The sequence below is a fragment of the Lepisma saccharinum genome, chromosome 26 (assembly GCF_977018435.1).
Source record: "Lepisma saccharinum chromosome 26, izLepSacc3.1, whole genome shotgun sequence".
Classification (NCBI taxonomy): Eukaryota; Metazoa; Arthropoda; class Insecta; order Zygentoma; family Lepismatidae; genus Lepisma; species Lepisma saccharinum.
The window spans coordinates 5,933,315-5,953,966 of record NC_139254.1 but is presented as its reverse complement, the minus strand read 5'-3'; the positions used below and the strand labels follow the sequence as shown (position 1 = coordinate 5,953,966).

Genomic DNA, 20,652 nt, shown 5'->3' with positions numbered 1-20,652 from the left:
AAACAAAACTTGAAATTTTACAACAATCCACACCTACTCAGGCAGATATAGCCCTGCTCCAAGATGCTATGCGTGGTGTGGTTGATGCTTCTGAATTAAATGATGTGAAATTGTCACTTGAATCTTTGCAAAATACTGTGTCAAATCTGCCTACATCACAGGAACTTAAAAATATTAAGAGAGCAGTGAATCGCATATTGAAATCAGAAGATATCAAGAATATCCAAACAGAGATCAAACAACTCACTCAGACAGTGGCCACTCTACCAACCAATCAACATATTAATGAACTGCCCTGTTTGAGGATATCAGAAGACAGGTCCATGATCTTACTGCTCAAAATTCAAAATTGGCAGTTGTTGAAAATTTACAGCAAATTGTAGCTAATATCAAGCAACAGCTAGGGACCATGGAATCCAATCAAGCAAATACTCTGTCTGTTTTTGCCACCCAGCTACAAGAAATTGTGCAACAATACAAGAAACTTGTTGTGGACATAAAGATCAAGCCAGGCCATGATGATGTTGTTAGGACCATCAATGAGCACCTTGAATCTGTAACAAGTAGATTGCTTACAGCAGAAAAAGAAATAACTGGCATAATCGAGAATCCTAAACATACAGTAATTCTTGAATTGTACAGTATCCCCAACAAAGAATATGATTCACCATTTACACCAGGTGGCAAAATATATGTGCTCTCCCCTGCACAATTTTATTACCAATTTTTTGTTGGGGGCACACTCAGACCAATCAAAATCAAATATTGGTTACAACCACAAGCACACCACTACCCTACCTTATCAATAACAAATGCTGAGAACAAGCAAAAATCACCAGTGTAGAGTTAGAGGATTTTACAGATCCCAATAATTTAGAAACATCTTATGCTGAAGATGATGGTTCTCTGGAATTTAATATACAAATAGGAGACAAATTATATTTAGAAAATCCTGTAGTATCAGCTGCTGAACACCCTATAGTTGCAATATTCTTGTTTACATATTATGTCTAGACAAATTATTGTTGATGAATTACACAGACAAGCCAGACATAATTTTAAGAGATTGCCAGTAGTTACAAAAAGCATAGATGATTTATGGCAGTGCGACTTGATTGAGATGGCAAGTGGACAGCTGAAAAACTTAGACAAAATCAACAAGGGCTACAAGTATCTACTCACTGTCATAGACACATTTTCAAAATTTGCCTGGGCTGTGCCACTCAAATCCAAGACTGGAAAATATGTTACAGAAGCCTTCAGGACAATCATCAATCAGAGTGGAAGATCACCGCGCTATTTGCAAACAGATAATGGCAAAGAATTTTATAATTCTGTGTTCCAACAATTTATTAAAAGCCAGTCAATACAACATTACTCGAGTTACAGTGATCTCAAGGCCTCAATTGTAGAGAGATTCAACAAAACCCTAAAAAATCATATGTATAAACAATTTACACTTCAAGGTAATTATAAATGGATTAATATTCTTCCAGAACTTCTACAAAAATATAACAACTCGGTCCATTCCACAATCAACATGAAACCCTCTGAAGTAACTTCATCTGATGAGCAAAAATTGATCAGTACTGTTTATTATCCTAAATATCAGCCAACAACAAGAAAAGCCAAATACAAGGTGGGTGATCAAGTAAGAATCAGCAAATATAAGCACTTATTCAAAAGAGGCTTTACAAGAAACTGGAGCACTGAATTATTTACAGTGGATCAAGTTAAACCTGGGACCCTTAACACATATATAATAAAAGATCACCGAGGAGAAATTCTCAAAGGCAGGTTCTATGAAGAAGAACTCAACAAAACTAAACAGCCTGACACATATCTCATAGAAAAAATCATCCGCAAAAAAGGCAACAAGTTACTTGTCAAATGGCTAGGACTTCGAGAACACAGCTGGATCGAGGCAAACAAAGTGATACTATGAACACCTGGGCTTATATGCTGACACAGAGCGTGATGGTAGCACCATACATTGAATTGGCAATTTCAGAGTAACATTTATGGGAGATGATCTAATTGTATATTCAGAATCTCATCTTGGAGAAAAAGGTGCTTTTGTTAAATATCCCGGCACACCTGGATTGTGGGAACTGATGACTAGGAAAAGGCCTGGCAGCTATACAGATCAAGATTATGAGCATTACAAAGAAATATTAATAAAATCAGATGCTCTATACCAGAACAATGATCCCACACAAAAAAGAGTCAAGTCTAGCAGTGGAGCAAAATATAACAACTTAATCAAGCCCATATGGTCACAGATCAAGACTGGCAGTGGAATCAAACATTACAACACCCTGCCCAAAGAATTTGTGTGGGTTGATGATGTCAGGAAACTTGTAGATAGGTTATTGGTGATAGCTGGGGAGGAAAATGCTGGCAACCACAATTTTTACAATGAAAAGGTTGGAATTATGGACATGATAAGCACAAAATTGTCTAATTTTATAGTAAATGACACTAAGGGGATTGGATATCTTATAAAAATTATTAATACTCTACCCCCCAAATTTTGGAATATTTCTGAGGGTCGGGGCTTGGTTAATGACATTATAAACAAGCTGCCATTTGAACTACACATTCCAGGCTATCAGTATTGTGGTCCAGGCACAAAATTGGATCATAGATTAAACAGAGGTGATCCTGGTGTTAATCCCCTAGATGCTGCTTGTAGAGACCATGACATAGCATACAACACACATTCTGATCTTGACAAGAGACATGTTGCAGACAAGAAATTAGAAGAGGCTGCATTTGGTAGATTTGTAAGCAAAGATGCTTCTTTAAGTGAAAAAATAGCAGCATTGGGGACCACCATAGCTATGAACACCAAACAAAAACTGGGGTGGGGTTTGTGAATTTGTATATATAATAAACCTACAATGAAGGCCAAGGGTGTTATGTATCAGATACCATATGCAGGTCTTAAATCTCTTAAAACTATTGATAGTCTTTTAACCAAAAGCAGCGCAAGAAAAAAAGCTCTTGTCTTGCCAAGGGCCATGGTATGAAATTGTTACTTAGTACCCCTCAATTAAAAAAATTACAGCAATCTAGAAAAAAATCACATGTAGGTGGATTTATATTTACTATCCCGGCCATCTTAGCAGCACTTGGGGCTATTGGGAGCTTGGCTGGGGGATCAGCTGCCATAGCAAAAACAGTAATAGATGCCAAGAAAAATAAGGCAGAATTAGATGAAATAAAGCGCCATAACCTGGCCATGGAGAAACAAGGCAAAGGTGTTAAGAGAGCCATGAATAAGTTTAAAAAATACAAGAGCCGCTTACAAACCAAGATATTGAAGCTTTAATCAAGCCACTGGGCATCAAACATTTTAGAGGTGTGTACATGTCTGATTCTTTACCAGAACAACCACTTAACAAAGAGTGTGGCATTGTTAATTTGGATAAGTACAAAAATCAGGGCACTCACTGGATCTGTTATCTTAAATATTTAAACAATGAGGCATTTGTGTTTGATTCATTTGGAGGTGTTCCACCTGAAAATTTAGTAAAATATCTAAAATCAGCTAATCTTTATTACAATAATGCCCGTGTTCAAAACTTCAAAGATGTTAATTGTGGACATTTGTGTTTATCTGTGGTTAGATATATGTCTCAAATAAATAAACCATCAATTGAAGATTTTCAAAAAGCCTTGTGGTATTTAAAACATCATGGGGGTATTCCATCTCACCAGCCAAAATTCAATATTGAAACTTAGATTACATGATGATATAGTGTATCCCAAAACAATAGTTCTCAGAGCATTTTATGGCATGTACTTGATCCCTAATATTACACACCACAACAACACAATTGCAATAGGGGATCAAAAAATTGTCATCACTCCAGGGCAATATAATCTGTCCACTCTAAATGCTCAGTTACCCAGAGGTATAGTATTAACTCAAAATTCTGTCACTCACAGAGTAGAGATTGTATCTGCTACAGAGACAGTGGATCTGGGTACTATAGGAGAGCTGTTAGGATTTGAGAACAACACAAAACTTGAACCAGCCATTAAACACACTGCTATTAATATACCTAAATTCTTAGCCATAGAGACTCTGAATATTCACTGTAATGTGGCTGAGGGTATGATCACCAAATCAAATGGCATAGGCACTCACAAACAAACTGGCATCATTGCAACATTTAAACCTAATTCTGAATTTATGGAGCCAATCATCTACACTCCATCCCCAACATTATATTTTCCTGTGTGCCATAATAGAATAGATTACATTGAGTTGATGGTCACTAATGAAAAAGAAGAATTAGTTGATTTTGCTGGAGCCACAACAACTGCAATCATAGAAATTAATATTTAAATAAAAATACATACAAAAAAATGGAAAATATTGAGAGTTATGAGCTACAATCATTCCCCCCAAACAGGAGGACCTTTGCAAATTTAAATCAACCCAACACAGAGATTGAGGTTGATCTTGATGTAGGGGATGGCTTTATACACCCCCACAGAGCAGATCTATACATCAAATTTGATGTTGTAAAGCTCGACGGTACAGATTATCCGGCAAATTCAAATATAAGATTGGTAGACAATTTTGTGCCGCATCTGTTCTCTGAAATTGAGATCAGAAAACATGGTGTTGTTATAAACAGAGTAGATTATCCCGGTATTATTTCCACAGCTTTGGCCACACTAAAATTATCCAAAACCGAGGCTTCTTACTACAAAATAGGTGGATTTGAGGCTGGTGATAAAATACACCGTGTTCCAAAATGAATATCGGGGTTTTAATTAAGTGTATATTCTATTACATATACATTACAGAAATGAAACATACCTTAAAATGAAGGGTAACTCAAACAGTTTTTTGTCACAAGTTACAAGTGTTCAATGTGGGATCCCCTTGTGACACGGCACACATCTAGTCTGTAGGCAATTTCTTCCCACACTGAAGCAAGCATGTCTGTTGTAACAGACTCCACAGCTGCATCAATCCCGCGTTGCAATTCAGGGAGGTCGGCAGGTAGCGGTGGCACTTATACACTATCCTTTACATACCGCCACAAAAAGAAATCGCAGGGGGTGAGGTCGGGAGATCTTGGGGGCCATTGCAGAATAGCCACGGCATCCTCACAATGACGACAGGTCCATCGTTGGGGAAAAACAGCATTCAACCAATTCCGTCCTTCACGATGAAAGTGTGGTGGCAGATGCCAGATGATTTTTCTTTTTTGCTAACGATCCAGTTGAGGGTAGAACCATTGCTGGAGCATGTCCAAATACGCAGTACCAGTGATAGTGTTTTCCACAAAGAAGAAAGGTCCATACACTTGTTCTTTGGATAGAGCACAAAAGACGTTCACGTTTGGCGAATCCCTCATGTGCTGCACTGTTTGGTGTGGATTTTCGTATTCACTCGTCCACTAAGATGAAATGAGGCTTCATCACTAAACTTCACACTTGTAAGAAAATCATCTTCCATGTCCAGTACATTTTCACAGAAGTTGGCACGGGTCACATTATCTTCAGGTTTTAGGGCCTGTAACAGATGTAGACGGTACGGCCTCGTGTGCAATCTCTTTCGTAACACCCTCCAAACAGTGGTGGACGGCATTGACAGTTCTCGAATCGCCCGCTTTACAGATTTCCTGGGACTCCCACCGAAACTTGTTCTGACCTGTTCCACTTGCTCATCTGGTAGACGTGGTCTTCCGGAGCTCTTCCCTTTGCACAGGCATCCCGTATTCCTAAATTGGTTGTACCATCTTTGGATGTTGTTATCCGATGGGGGATCACATTCATATTCCCGCCGAAAAGTACGTTGCGCTCCAATTGCTGAGTTACACCTTGCGAATTCCAAGAGACAAAGGCTTTACGCTCAGGAGTCATCTCCATCTTTACTACTAGCGCCGTGTTGCGGCGGAGTTACGAAACATCATCTGCGAAGTAGAAACAAAAACTGTTTGAGTTACCTTTCCTTTTAAGGTATGTTTCATTTCTGTAATGTATATGTAATAGAAGATATACTTCATTGAAACCCCGATATTCATTTTGGAACACCCTGTATTATCTAAAAGCCACACAGTGCTGTTCCCCATGCGCCTGTTGCCAGGATTCTTCTCAGATTACAAAGATATTATGTGGAAGGGTGGTTTAAGAATCACATTTAGAAGAGCTGCCAATGATAATAATGCTTTGATGAGGTACAGTACATTAAACTCTACAGGGAAAGCTCTGCCTAATACCCTACCTGATGAAGGCAAGTGCCTTATTCAGACTATGGAGCTAAGAATCCCGGTTGTTGAGTATGAAGCCAGTTATGCTCTTAAATACAAAGCTGATATCCTAAAAAATCCACAGGTTCCTTTACAATTTTATACATATCAATGTGTACAGAAACCTGCCACTGGTACCTATTATGAGTTTGATGCTACAAATTCATTCTCCAGTATACAATATGACATGCCAGATTTTGTGGTGGTACTGTTTCAGACTGGAAGACACAATAATCAGGAAAAAAATTCAAGTAAATTTGATAACTGCAACATCAAGAACATATATCTTAAAAATGGCAGAAATGAGGTATTCCCCAGAGAAAATTACAATTTAGACATGTCCAAGGATGATTTCCTCAAATTGTATGAAGCATTTACAGCATACAAAAGGGTCACTACTGACAAGTATTACACACCAGATGAATTCAAAGCACAGAGACCCATGTTTGTCATCAACACCTCAAAAAGGAAACAAGTTGTGGTTAATGACAGGACAAACATTAAAATTATCTGTGAATTCCACGATACACTCCCTGATGACACCATATGTAGTGTTATTCTTATAGGTAAAAAATCATATGTTTATGATGTAAGAAATGAGAGAGTCACAGAGCAATTCTAGAGGGCCTCTGCATATTGCACAAGTTGAGCCTGGTGTCCAATTGAACTTAAACCGGAAGTAAATATGTGTGGGTGTGGGTGGGTATGGGTGTAGGTGTGGGTGGGTATGGGTGGCTTTTTGGCTTAGTTTTAAGTGTGGCCAAAAAAAATATCAAGAGAGGCATATTTTTAACAAATTTATGGACAACAATCTGGCAGATGTGCCTTTCATAAGTGTAGGCAAATCAATCTGAGGGGGGTCATACTTTCACGGGAAATTCCCGAGGGCATTTTTACAAAAATCTTGGATTAGACAGGGTGCCACACTTGAGCAAAAAACTCATATGGGCATGTTGAGCTAGTTTTAAGTGTAGCCAAATCTGCCTGAGGGGGGTTCATACTTTCCCGGGTTTATATTATTGTATTTTACACTACTACCATAAAAGAGTTCATAACAAAATCATTGAAACAATCATTACAAAACCAATGGAAAGTGTCATTAAAAATGAATTGAAAGGGTCATTAAGAAACCATTTAAAAAGTTTTATTTTGATTCTTTGTAATATCTATTTACAAAAGTCGCAAATGTAAAAATCCTTCTCGCATCCAGCGCAGTCGTTGTGTGCCCAGATTTCACAGATGAGACATTGCACTCACAGTTCTCCTCGGTTATTAACCGAAAATAGACCCTCGAAGAACAGACAAACTGTTAATCACCGGGATTTTCCACTCCGATTGTTGTTTCTGAGACAGATTCTCCAGAATCGATATCTGATTCACAGGATTCCTCATCTGAATCTTGATGAAGCTTCGGTTTCCCTGCATGCTTTGTTTTAGTTTGTGTTTTTTCAGTAGGCTGTTGATCATCATCAACTGATATTCCTGTCTCGTCGACATTAAATACTCTAACTGCCGGGCGTACTCAGCTTCCAGGATATCAAAGAAATTGTCGACTGCCTCATTGTTAAAGCCATTTGCTCTTGAAAACGATGTCGCAGCAGGTTTCAAAAGAGATAAAACATTGTTATGACGATTCATGAAGTGGTCGAACCAAGCTCTACCAGCTAACCCCTCTTCTGTGAATGGGTGATTAATTCCATTTCTTTCACACAGTTGGTAAGCATGGGCGTCCGGAAGGGGGGGCAAGGGGGCCGTGGCCCCCCCCTGGCAAACGAAAGTCAACCAAAAATTACATATTTCACACATATAATTTAATTTCAGCCACAATAATGTGTGTTACTTATTGCACGAACATGATAAATTCAAATTTAAGCAATGTTTTTTGAAGGATGACACTATTATTGGGGAAAATATGCCATGTTGGCCCCCCCTGGAAAAAAAAATACCTTCCTTGCCCCTCCCTGGAAAAAATCCTGCGGACGCCCATGTTGGTAAGCTACTCTGCGAACATCTTGTCTGGTAAGACCATAGAATTTACTTTCCATGATAAGTAAATACTCGACTCACTCTATTTCCAGCTCCTCGCCCATTATAGGTTTTCTCCCTAATTTTGTTAAAGCGGTTTCTTCCGGTGGTTTGTCAACTCGAACAAGTCTTTGAAGAGTAGGTCTTGGAACAAAAAACATTTTTGATGCCTTTTTCAATCCCATATCTTTGTTTCTTACAGCCTTGATCGCCTTAACCATATCTTCAGTATTCCAGTTTTTTTCCTTTGGTCTTGTTTTTTGGACCTAGCACTTTTCGTGCCACCAGAAAAGACAAAGTTGAAACCACTCCTGTAGTGTATATAATATGAGCCCCTTAAAATTTGGGGGTACATATACCAAGCACGAAGGGGGCTCATTTTACAACCCTCGCCATATTGGAATTGGAACACGCATAACGAATCTTTGTTACTTGCAAAATTACATAGTATCTACACAAAAACAATCTTTTAAACATGCTTTATGCAATGCAATAATGCACTACGATGAGTTTAAATGAATAAGTACAGCAATTAAAAGCAAAACACTTACCTTTCAAAGTTTTTCAGATCGAGAAAACAATGAGAACACGTTCGCTCATAAACTATCAGCTGCAACTGAACGAGAACTCTCTGGCGGTAAAAGGCATTACTAAACTAGCAGTTCAAATCCTCGCCTCCATGTTGAGCGCGCTCCATGAACAGATATTAGGGCGGCTCATAATATATGAATGGCTCATAATACCACCTTTACCTCTATACATAAAATATGGATTGGATTGGATTGATTTGTTGTTTTAAGTCCACTTTATGCACAGTAAGGCTAATCGGAACTGGACCTACAGTTTAAAGTGGGATCCGAACCACTATGTGCCTCCACCGGGAATCGAACCCGGGACCCCTTGATTACAAGGCGACGACGCAACCACTGCGCCATCGGGGAAGCCATATACATAAAATAGTTGTAAATTGAGTTAACAAAAAAATTATAAAATCCAATCACATTTAATACACCAGAGAATAAGGCAACCACTAGTGCTCGAAGTGAAAATTCTTAGCTGTTTCAAGTTTCCTCCTATGAAGCAATGTTTTATGAAAAATTTACTGCGGTATTTCTTCCCCCGCATTCCCCTAACCCTGTACTGCCTGCACACGATGAAAATGGAATGAAATTTTTTGAAAGGAAGTATTAAAATGCCTGTTCTTATCACTGTTAAAAGTAACCAATCACGAATGCCCAAAGAAGCAGACGTTTTACACACACGTTGAAATTTGATTGGTCCTATGATCGTACATTCCAGAACGTGGTTGGTGTTTTCCCTTTGCGTGGTTTTATGCCATTGGTGCCTCTTTCGCGAAGTACAGATGTTCACCGGGCTTAAGTCTGAATAGATAAATAGTTGGCATTGGGATTTTAGTATGAGTCGTTTTTAGTACAACGGAAGAAGGCGTTATTTTGTTTGTCATATAAAGGGTAGGCGGTACTGGGAAACCTACGTTAAACATGAAGCAGCTTTGGCTGTTGTTCCTTGGAATCCTGCTCTTCGCAGGTAAGTTGTAAATAATTGATTCGTGTTCAGTTGATAGTTCAAAACTATAGCATACAATAAAAAGTAAGAGTAAAGCATGATTTATTTCATAAGTAATTTATTAGGCGTTACTTTCGACGTGATTGAAATGGATGGAACTCTGAATTGTCTTTGCACTTCGGGTCGACTGCATGTTATTTTGATGAAACAGTGCAAGGACAATTCAGTATCTGTTCCAGAACCCTGGATATATAGATCCATTTTGTGCATATATGGTTATCTTAAATGAACTATGAGACAATTAATTATTTTAATATTCACACAGTTAAAAGCTTCACTAAGTATCATTTACCGGAGAAATAATGATTTGAAATGTAGCTTACGTGAGCATCCGCGTTTGCAGAAAACATTTGTTGTTGCTTTACGTTTATCCCAGACATAAAGTTCCGGTAGATTTTTATGCAATGCTCCAAGGTGGTTCCGTGCTTGAGACCAGATATTGTTTGTTGGAAGCATTTGAGGGCGTTATTTTAATGCCCTATACTAGACCTGCCTAACCTAATAGCGAAAGCGTTGACAGACACAGTATCTCTTTGCAGCAGCAGTTTGTATCCAGGTTCCAGGCTGCTCTAAAAAAAAAATCTCATTGGAGTATACAAAATGGACAGATCATTCTCCAGAAGTACTCACTAATCCCTAACACACTGAAGTGTGCGTTAACGGATTTGGTACCAGTTAGATAAGCCAGACACACATTTAACTCTTTTTTTTTTTTTTTCAAATAAAAATCATTTCTACTTACCTCATATGTATAGCGGAACATTTTTCAAGTTGGGATCACTTTTTTTCCATGAAAAAAGCGTGATTTTTAACAGTATAATTATTTATTTGTCGTTGCTAATTCGGCGGCCAAATCTTGACTCACGTTGTCTGTCGTCAGCTGATATGCAGTATCGTCAGCTGATGTGCAGTGTTTCCAAACCTATGAACCTATAAATGCCGCACAAGCACAAAAAGTTTTAAATCTAAAATTGTTCCACAAACCATTCACGGAAGGTTAGGTTAGGAAAATTTAGAAAAATAAATTTAAACAAAAAGAAAAAAAACACCTTTCACTACACTAAATGTATTGCATGCTATGAAGCTATAAATGCCGCACAAGCTATTCACTAAACGTTTTTAATCGAAAATTGTTCCACAAACCATTCACGGAAGGTTAGTTTAGGTTCAGTTAGGATAATTTAGAAAAATAAATGGTACTAGTTTACTATCCTTCGGACAGATTTCTTCATTTCTACAGAAGAAACTACTTACCGTAATAAGTTCCTGTAGTATTGTCTAACATCTGGAAGGTGTTTTGTGTGATGTGGGAATGTTTCATAGCGGAAATTCAACCATTGACGCATAGCCCCACGAACCATTCATACATAGCCCCACGAACCATTTCCGGTAAGGTTAGGTTAGGTAGGGTCACAATAGTTAAAAATTGGTTTTGAAAAAAATATGCATAGCCCCACACACCATTTTCGCATAGCCCCACGAACCATTGACACATAGCCCAACAGACAATTTGCGGAAACGTACGTTCTTCAGTTACAAAAACACTTTTTTTAAAAAAAAAAATGATCAAAAAAACGTGAATACACGTTAAAAAATGATCCGCGAAGCAGATAGGTAAGTACAAATGTCAAAAATTGACGAAACTCAGAAGTTATAGGTGTCCGAAGGATAGTAAACATTTACCACCGAACACATGGAACATTTGATTCACGTAGTCGACGGCAATGGTGGCACGAGCTATCGTGCAACGGAGATGCATGAATATACCTTACAGGCCAAATAAGTTGCACAATTCGAAAAAAACAATTTCCCCGGCTTCAGAAAGTCCACAAGAATTCAATTCTGTAAGTACTTTCTCGTCTTTTCTACTGTAAATTTCAAGAAATGTGTCTCCGGCTTATCTAATCATTACCACGGATTTAAATAGTAATTGAACCATGCAAAAAATGGAGCGAATGTACAATATAGAGAATGTCTCAAATTTCTTTAATGTTTGGTATACTAACTAAATTTGGCCTTCTAATCACGAATCTGTTGTTAAAAATGCAGGAGTCACGTGTGGAAATCGGGTAAAAAGCCGATATAAGTGGATATTTTTTTTTTTTTTTTTTTTAGAGCTGTATCGCATTGGGTAACAATTGCATCTCCGAACAACGGATTTCTTCATTTTGGTAACATTATAGTATAGGGGAGATGGATTTCTTCAAATTTACAGGAGAAAGTACTTACGGAAATCATTTTTCATTTTTACACAAGAAAGAACTTACTGAAATTAGTTTTTCTAGCATTTAGATAGTTCCTGGTATTTTATTTTGTCGTTGAATGTGCTTGAGTGGGAATTCGTGTTTTTCACGAAAAATATCCCTCCGATGCACAATTGCCGTTGCTGTTCTTTCCTTCCTGTACGAGAGTCTGATGTTGCGCACTTTGATGTAATCTCCTATCAGTGTTTCAAGAAGATGAAAAAACGAAAATATACATTCCTGATATTATTAAGACCCAAAATTTTAACTGTTTACCGAACCTAACCTAACCTTGCCGGAAATGGTTCGTGGGGCTATCCGTCAATGGTGTGTGGGGCATTTTTCGGTTAAGAAGGTTGGAAACACTGTACACCCACTGATCCAAGAAGCGAAGAAAGGACAAACAATAATTACAGTTATTTACATTATTTTCGTGAGAAAAGCAAAATGACACCCTACACAATGTTCCGCAATGCACAATCGGCAAGTACGAAAGTCAAAAATGAAGGAGTGAGAGGTGTTGTTCGGAGATGTAATTGATATCCATACCTCGCATTGTTTAAAAAACAAAATTTTAACTAAGCTTGCCTAACCTAACCTTACCGGAAATGGTTCGTGGGGCTACCCGTGCATAATGTACAATTTCTACATGTGACCCCCGCATTTTAACAAGAGATTCGTGATTAGAAGGCCAAAATTAGTTAGTATACCAAATATTAACAAAATTGCAGACATTATCTGTATTTTTCATCCTTAACAAAATGTATGTGTGCCATGATTAAACAATCTGAACCAAATTTTCTTTTTAGTGCACTGATGGCAATTATTGTATCTTGATTTTGAATTCTTTATCATTTGTCCTTTTAGTTCCCAGAAGTGATGCAAATTGTGAAGGATGCTATGATGTAACTATGACAAACAATTTCCACCTGAAATGTATTCTTCCCCCAAGTGTAGTCAAAACTAAAATAATTCGGACACCAACCCCTTTTTCTCAGGAGCCAGCATTTTTTTTCCAAATAAGGGCTAAGAAAGCCCATAAATGGAACTAAAATAAAGCTACATGTTTTTAAAAAGGCTTCGAAATACGAGATTTATTTAAAAGTACTCAATTCTTGCAGCAGAGTGGCCTTTATAAGGAAGGCTGTACTGGCAATAGCATGAATAGCTATACAGTACATGCTAATATAAGGCCAACTCTACCATATCACAGCAGATTTTAATGTTCAGCTAGCAAGTAAGTGAACTTCAATTATTTAAAAAAAAAAAAAATTGAACTGAATTCGAAAATTTAGGTGCAAGGGGAAAATTTACAGGTGCAATGGCGACCGGGCACTCTGTACTTGTCTACCCCTGTCCTCCCCTATGAATATTTTCTGTCACTTAGAGTAGGATTGAAGTTGTTGGATTATTTCTTTTTGTCTGCTAGCAATTTTTTTAATTAGTGTTTAATTTCTTTCTTGTTTTATGTTTCATAGGCTTTGCTCATGCTGATGATGTTGAAACTGTTGAAGGAGACCTTGGATCAAGTCGGGAAGGTTCCAGGACAGGTAAGTAAATCCACATACTTTCCATTCCACACTCCTATACATGTATCCAATAGCTCTAATTCTAAGGAGTGCCGTACTTTGTAGGTACCCTAAACCACTGTTTGGAATACTGTCTATGCCCAGGGTGTCTACCCATCTGTAAATCCTGGAAAAGTCAAGGAATGTATTTTTTCTTGGAAATATCAGGGAAATTTACTGGGCAAGAATTTACAATACCGGACCCTTCTGTAATTTCTATGCTACTGCTTATACTCACTAAATAATTAGTTGCGATGATTTATCTGAGGCTAACATGTTGGGGTGAGGTGTAGAAATTGTTCATTAACATGTAGAAGTTGTAAAATAAGCTTTTCTATTCTTGCAATCATTCTCCGTATACAAGTATGGTAGCCATATTTGTTGATATGAACAATTGACGTTTGCAATTAGAGCGTTGCCACACTGTTGATTTCATACTTGGAGGATCATGTTAGAATGGCGGAAGAGAACAGTAAGAAAAAGTTGTTGATTACCGTTAAGTTTGGCAACAATGCATCAATTGTAAAATTGCAGGATATGAAAATGGCATCTTCGATGAATAACGTTTGCCGTTAAAGTGCTACAAAAATAATCATTATCACAATTACAGCAAAACCATTCACGGATAGCCCCACTGACCATTCTGTATAAGGTTATGTCAGGCAAACAGTTAAAATTTGGGGTCGTAAAACCATGCACTGGTAACCCCACAAACCATTCAGTTAGGTTAGGCAAGGCAAGCATAGTTAAAATGTGGGGTCATATTAATGTCAGGAATGTAAATTTCGTTTTTTAATTTTTGGAAACAAAATCTTGCGATAAATAATAAGCTAGTGTACATGTCTGTTCCGATCACGGACCACTCAATTTTGCTTATTTTGTAATTTCTACACATGATCCCCAAATTTTAACTTCAAATTCGTTATTAGGAGGCCTTAATTAGCGAGTATGTGAAATATTACGAAAATCGGGGAGGGGTCAGTTATTGTAAATTCGCTCCGTTTACTGTTTTTTTTTTCTGGGGGGAAAATTCAACATTTTTGTAGTAGTGAACTAAAATTTGTTTTTTGAGCAAAGAAAAATAGGACAATCAAGAAATTTTAAGTTGGTTGGGGGCAAAGTAACCTTCAGTTTGATATACTGAGTATTACCAGTAGTTACCGTAAAAAAATTATAGTATACACCTTCATGGTGTGGTGCAAAAGCACAGGGGAGCACTTACTTTTTTAAAAAAAAATACGGTAACAGTTCGGTATATAATTGGGGGCCTGAAATATCCATGAAAGTCAGCTACCTTGTGGAAATGCGACCACTATCAATATGCCAGTTACAAATTAAAATATCTCCTCAACAATCACTAGTAACAACAGGGTGTTACATCTTTAAATCTATCCCTTCCACACATAGATACATTAGCAGTTGTAAATTACTACAGTTACTGAAGATGGACTAATATTGGTGGTAATCTTGTAGTCTTGTATTTGCAGATGACGAGATTGTGCAGCGTGAGGAGGAAGCTATCAAGTTGGATGGACTCAACGTAGCACAGGTGAAGGAACTGAGAGAGAAGGCAGAAAAATATGCTTTCCAGGCAGAAGTTAATCGGATGATGAAGTTGATCATTAATTCTTTGTATAGGAATAAGGAGGTGAGTGTTTTTTAATATACAGAGCAAGCCATTACAGTGTAGACTACCATGTCAGTGTTTGTGCTATTTGCCCTTTTGTCAGCATCGTAGAGTGTCAATGAAGCCAGCACACAAGTTTCCGTAATTAATTTAAAAAGTGATTTACTTGCCAGATTAGAAAAGATGGTGTTCAAACTAGTCTCCTTTGATGCACACACATTTTTCATACATCTTTATTAAGACACCCTCTAACATAAGCAGGCTGGAAGCTGTTTTTTTACAGCGGGCCCTGACAGTAGACACGAGGCTGTGAAGTGAAAAGTGTCCTTGTTTTGTATTGTGTGGCCTGTTTATTAATCTGGCAACTGTTAGTGTATTCTACCGCACAGCATGTAGTTATTTATGATTCATATGTGTTAACTCAATCGGCACATAAAGTTCAAAGGTGATTTGAAACTAGATACCTGGTTGTAGAAGTTCCATGATGTAAATATATCATTCTTTAAACTAGAAACTGTTTACGGAAACTTGCACGTTTGATTCTCGGACAGTCTACAGTGCAGACAGCTCCTCGCTTGCAGCAGGGGGGAAACTTGTATGCCGGTACTTATGGCTTTGCGACCTTAGCGACATCTAACCTCTTTTGTCGCACTATGGGCTACGTGTTCTTAAGTCAGAGGCAGCGTGACTATGGTGTTAGGTTTGGTTCTCTTAGCATAAATACGCTGCATTTGTGTTATTTATACTAAGAGGACTAAACCTAACAAATCATTTAGCCTAACAATGAAAGCTTTCCATAGTGAGAAACCGTGGGATTCAAGTAACTCTTCTTCCAACGGTTACATGTCTCTAGTGGACAAAGATCACAGAATTTAACTAAGAAAGAATGAGTCTCCCGTTGGTTGTTTTATATATGCTCGCTTGCTGATAGCACAAACACTGACGCTGGGAGTGCACTTCAATCGATCGTTCTGTACTTTCGAAATCATATTTTCACAGGTGTATAGAGGATGAAAATGTGTTTAAATATGTAAAAGTGATGTTTCAAGTAAGGGTGGAAAACATTAGTTGATACTCTGGTCAGTACCGGATGATATATACTCAGTCTCAGGAGTTGAATGCTTGAGGAGTAAAGTGATTGCATGTAGGGGGAACGTGACTGCAGCTGCATGTACTTCTTTGCATCAACCTACTTGCTTTCTCCCCTTTCTGCCATTATGTATGGCATTGCTCCAGACTCCTGTCAATTTCTGATTAGCCGGCAACAGTATTTGACCAGTTTGGATGCCAAAAAATGCAAACAATTGAAATCTGATGAAGCAACGTCAGGGTTGTAGGTAGGGTACAGCATAACTTCGATCCCTCCCCTGTAATCATGCCTGCAAATATCTTAAAATACTAGATATTTCACTAAATTGAGGTTAGCTTTTAAATGTCTAAAATTCTGAATAGGTAAAAGCACTGAAAGAAGTTTTTTTTATCACTTTCTAAAAGTTTTGCTGTATGAAATGAGCCTGCCCTAGAATGTTTATTCTGCTGTTTTATTTTGGGTTCTTTGCAAACTACATGTTAACACTGTATCATAATGGTAATATAGTACTGTAACGAGCACATGAGCAACAGCCAGCGGTTGGCTTGATGCCAACAGGAACCTAACCCTCCCAATAGTCAACAACATATAACTTAATCTACAAGTGTTTCTTGTCAACTGCTCTGCAGTGTGAAGGTCGTGAATAGGAAGTGATTACAGTTGAGAGAAAGGAACCTGTGACTTAGCATTGGGCTAGTGCTCTTCAACAGCACGTGTAACCAGGGCCGTATCAAGGTTTGTGGAGTCCCCTGGGCAAAATGTTTTGTGGAGCCCCCCATTTTCTTATTTCTTACTAGGAGCTTTATTAGCTCAATATGTTAACCACCAATTTTCGTCAGTTGAAATGGTAGACCTGATTTACGAACACGTCAGTACTCAAAAGTCACACACTGTTGAGGAAAGTACACAATGGCCGAAAGGAAACAATCAACTCATTCCGCCGTCCGTTAGCGTATGTTAGTGCGGTTCACAAAAGCGCTGCTTAAAGTTAGGTGTCCCATAGTTCACTGATGCACAGAGAGAGAGCGCTAGTATCTCCACAATTTTTTTCCAACAAAACTCTCAATTCTAATACAATGTTATTAACGAAAGAAAGTTATATACTTCGTAGGATTATTTATTATCTTAATCGTATCTGAGAATTGATTGTTTGAATAAGTGTGCCTTATTTCCACACAACAGCGAAATCAATTCATGGTGTAAAGTATACTGAGCTTCAGATATCTGCAGATCAACTGAGAGCTGTGCTACAATTGGATCCAGAAGAGTGTAGACATACGACAATATTGAAGTTTTTTTGATTTTCAAATACAATTTCTTATGTAATTTTTCACAAGCATAGCCAGCTGGTTAAAATATTTTTTTGATGGAGACCCTTCACGGCTTCCTTTTGTTTTGGTGGGTGGCCCAGGGCCCCAGTTGTCCATAGGTTAATCCAGCCCTGCGTGTAACATTGGAAACATTCCAAAGGTCAGCCTTGCCTGACAGCTGCCAACACAGCTGTAAGCTTGCCCAACTGACCTAGTGAGTCCACGTGTCAATGAATGAACGTAGGCGAAAATAGTCAGTGATATGGAAACTCTAGGCAGGCCACACGGTAGGGCAACTTGACAAGTAGACAGAGAATTCTATTAAAAAAAACAACTTAAAAGCTAAGAAATAAACATCCTGTTGTTCCTGAGCATCCCTGGCACGGGGAACTGCTGACGTATCGAGAGATCATTGGCTGTGGCTAGACTAAAAGGTATGATGGTCTAGTGCGGCAGTATTCTGAATTTGACGAGAGCTGTAAGTTGGGTAGCTTGCATGCGGTATTCGGTTTCTGGTTGTGTAGAGATTTTTAAGAAAGGGATTTTCTCGGTGCATGTAGTATTGAGGCAGTCATTAAAATGTTTAAATTCGACAGCCTTAGTTCCAGTAAATAATAAGAATTTCCGACAACGCAACAGCACCGCTGCATTCACGAAAGAATTTGTCTGCTGTGCGTCTGGAAAAGCTGGAGCATATATTAATTTATTTTTGACTTTATTTTGGCAGGTTGATACAAGAACATGGAATATTTCCGGCAAGTCCTTTAATGTCAAGTTAAGAATATTTACCGTACCATTCTAAAATTGTTAAAAATAGTAACTCTCATCTAAGATGCCAGGCGACGGATGGGATTGTATGTATATAATTCATATTAAATATAGGAATTAATCCAGTCCAACTTCTTGTTTCAGGTATTCCTTCGAGAACTTATTTCTAATTCCTCTGATGCCTTGGACAAGATTCGGCTTATGTCCCTCACCGACAAAGGTGTTCTCGATGCTTTGAGCGAGATGAGCATTAAAATTAAGGTAAGTAATGAGAACGGTTCTTGAAAGATGCATGAAATAAGTTTGCAATACTTTTGCAAAAACCTTTCTCCAGCTAAAGCCAATCGCACCTTAGAATTAATGAGCATTTCTGAGTTTTAACATGGTTCGAATTAACAGTTGCAGGTACTGCAGAATATGCTCAGTTGCTAATTAGGGTCGATGCATCTACTCAAAACTGTTTGTTGGCAACCTTCCTTTGCAATATACTGGATACAAAAAGGTATCATCAATATTTGTTGAAAAGTCTAGGATAATGGTCTATTTCAATTTTGGGGGCAGTTTACTCACTCGAGAATTACATTGAATAGTTTTTTTAATAGACAGATTTCGATGTTTTCCATAATATAAAATTGATTCCAGCATGCTGAAAACAAAAATAACATATTTCATCCAAAAGTCCCCTGAAGTAAAACCTTGCCATCTCTCTGAGTTCTTTTGCCGCTTTTTATTAATAAAAACTATTTGTATGCACACTAAAATGGCTCTAAAGAATACACATTGGAAATTGCAATCAGCTCCAAACCTTAACATACTTTGGATCGTACAGATAACAGTGGCACCAGATATTTTGCTTTGTTTGAAAAATCACCATGGACTTGGAGAATGGGAAATCAACAGAGAGTAAGTTTTAAACACGTTCGTCATTGAATTTTTTGTGACCAAACAAAGCAAATGCCTCTGTGTGACATAAAAATCCTGTAAAAACCTTTAGAAATATATAAAAACCTAAGAAAAGTCTTGATTTAGGCGCATAAACCTAAAATAGGTTCTAACAAGCAAAATAGTTTTTTTAGGCACTATAAAACTTCATCAGTTGCCTTTTTTAACGAAACTCTGACATAACTTATTATTTCTTGCATACCTGTAAAGGAAAAAAATAGGTAAACCTAAAATCCTTGGCCTTGCGATGTAGCAATATAAAATTATAGCTGCTAGTGTGGAATGTCATGATAGAGGTGCTATAACAGATGTGCTTTGCTTCACAATAACACAATTTCTGTGAGCTAGAAACAACTGAAAACGTTAAATCTTAATAAACCATGCAAGATAATTCACTTTCTCGAGGGTTGCGGAGGGTCATGGCTACCGGATTTTGTAATTTTTAAAATTCTGGAACTATTTATTCTGTGGTTTAAATGATAATTGTGAAAACAAAACCGGGTTCTTGCATTTTACACTCAAATTTTCGATCTAATCCATCCCCCTCCCCCCTTTTATCAAGTCGAACTTTTTCTGTTATTTATAAAAAATAAGAAGTCCCCCGTGGTGGAGTGGTTAGCACATCGCGCTATAACGCCAGGGGTCCCAGGTTCAAATCCCAGCCTGGACATGGATGTTTGTGAATGTTTTCATCACATCATCACTCATCCCCATCTTTGAGAATTAGCCAAAAGTGGTACAAAAGCGAAGTAAAATAAACAAATCAATAAAAAAAGTCAGTTTTTTGGTTCGATATCCTTTCCCCTCCTAATGCCCATTGCAAATGTTCTTGACAACATTTAAAAATCTGGGTATTTTATGTAATTGTAAATTTAATATGTAAAGTATAACACTGTTAGAACCAGGTCAATTATGGGTTGTGTGTATTGTGATGTGTTGTAGAATTGAGGATGTCCTTTCATATATTTGCAGGCTGACAAGGACAATCATATTTTGCACATAATTGACACGGGAATTGGAATGACTAAAAATGACTTGGTAGGTCAGCTTGGCACGATAGCAAAATCGGGGACTGCAGAATTCTTCAATAAGATTCAGGAAATGTCGTCGTCTCAACAAGAGGTTAATGATCTGATTGGACAGTTTGGAGTCGGATTCTATGCTAGCTTCTTGGGTAAGTGCTGGTAGGATGTCTTAGAACAAAAAGTGTAAATGTA

General features: G+C 37.8%; 1 protein-coding gene across 1 annotated transcript in view; it reads left to right on the top strand.

Moving 5' to 3' along the window:
• The first annotated feature begins 9,629 nt into the window (after positions 1-9,629).
• Positions 9,630-20,652, top strand: part of Gp93 (heat shock protein 90 Gp93) — a 64,556-nt gene continuing 53,533 nt past the window's right edge. Inside the window, exons 1-5 of the mRNA XM_083112752.1 lie at positions 9,630-9,848; positions 13,609-13,680; positions 15,186-15,346; positions 18,638-18,754; positions 20,408-20,609. Coding sequence (XP_082968878.1) covers positions 9,803-9,848; positions 13,609-13,680; positions 15,186-15,346; positions 18,638-18,754; positions 20,408-20,609 — 598 coding nt within the window. The 5' untranslated portion in view covers positions 9,630-9,802. The remainder of the gene's footprint in view (positions 9,849-13,608; positions 13,681-15,185; positions 15,347-18,637; positions 18,755-20,407; positions 20,610-20,652) is intronic.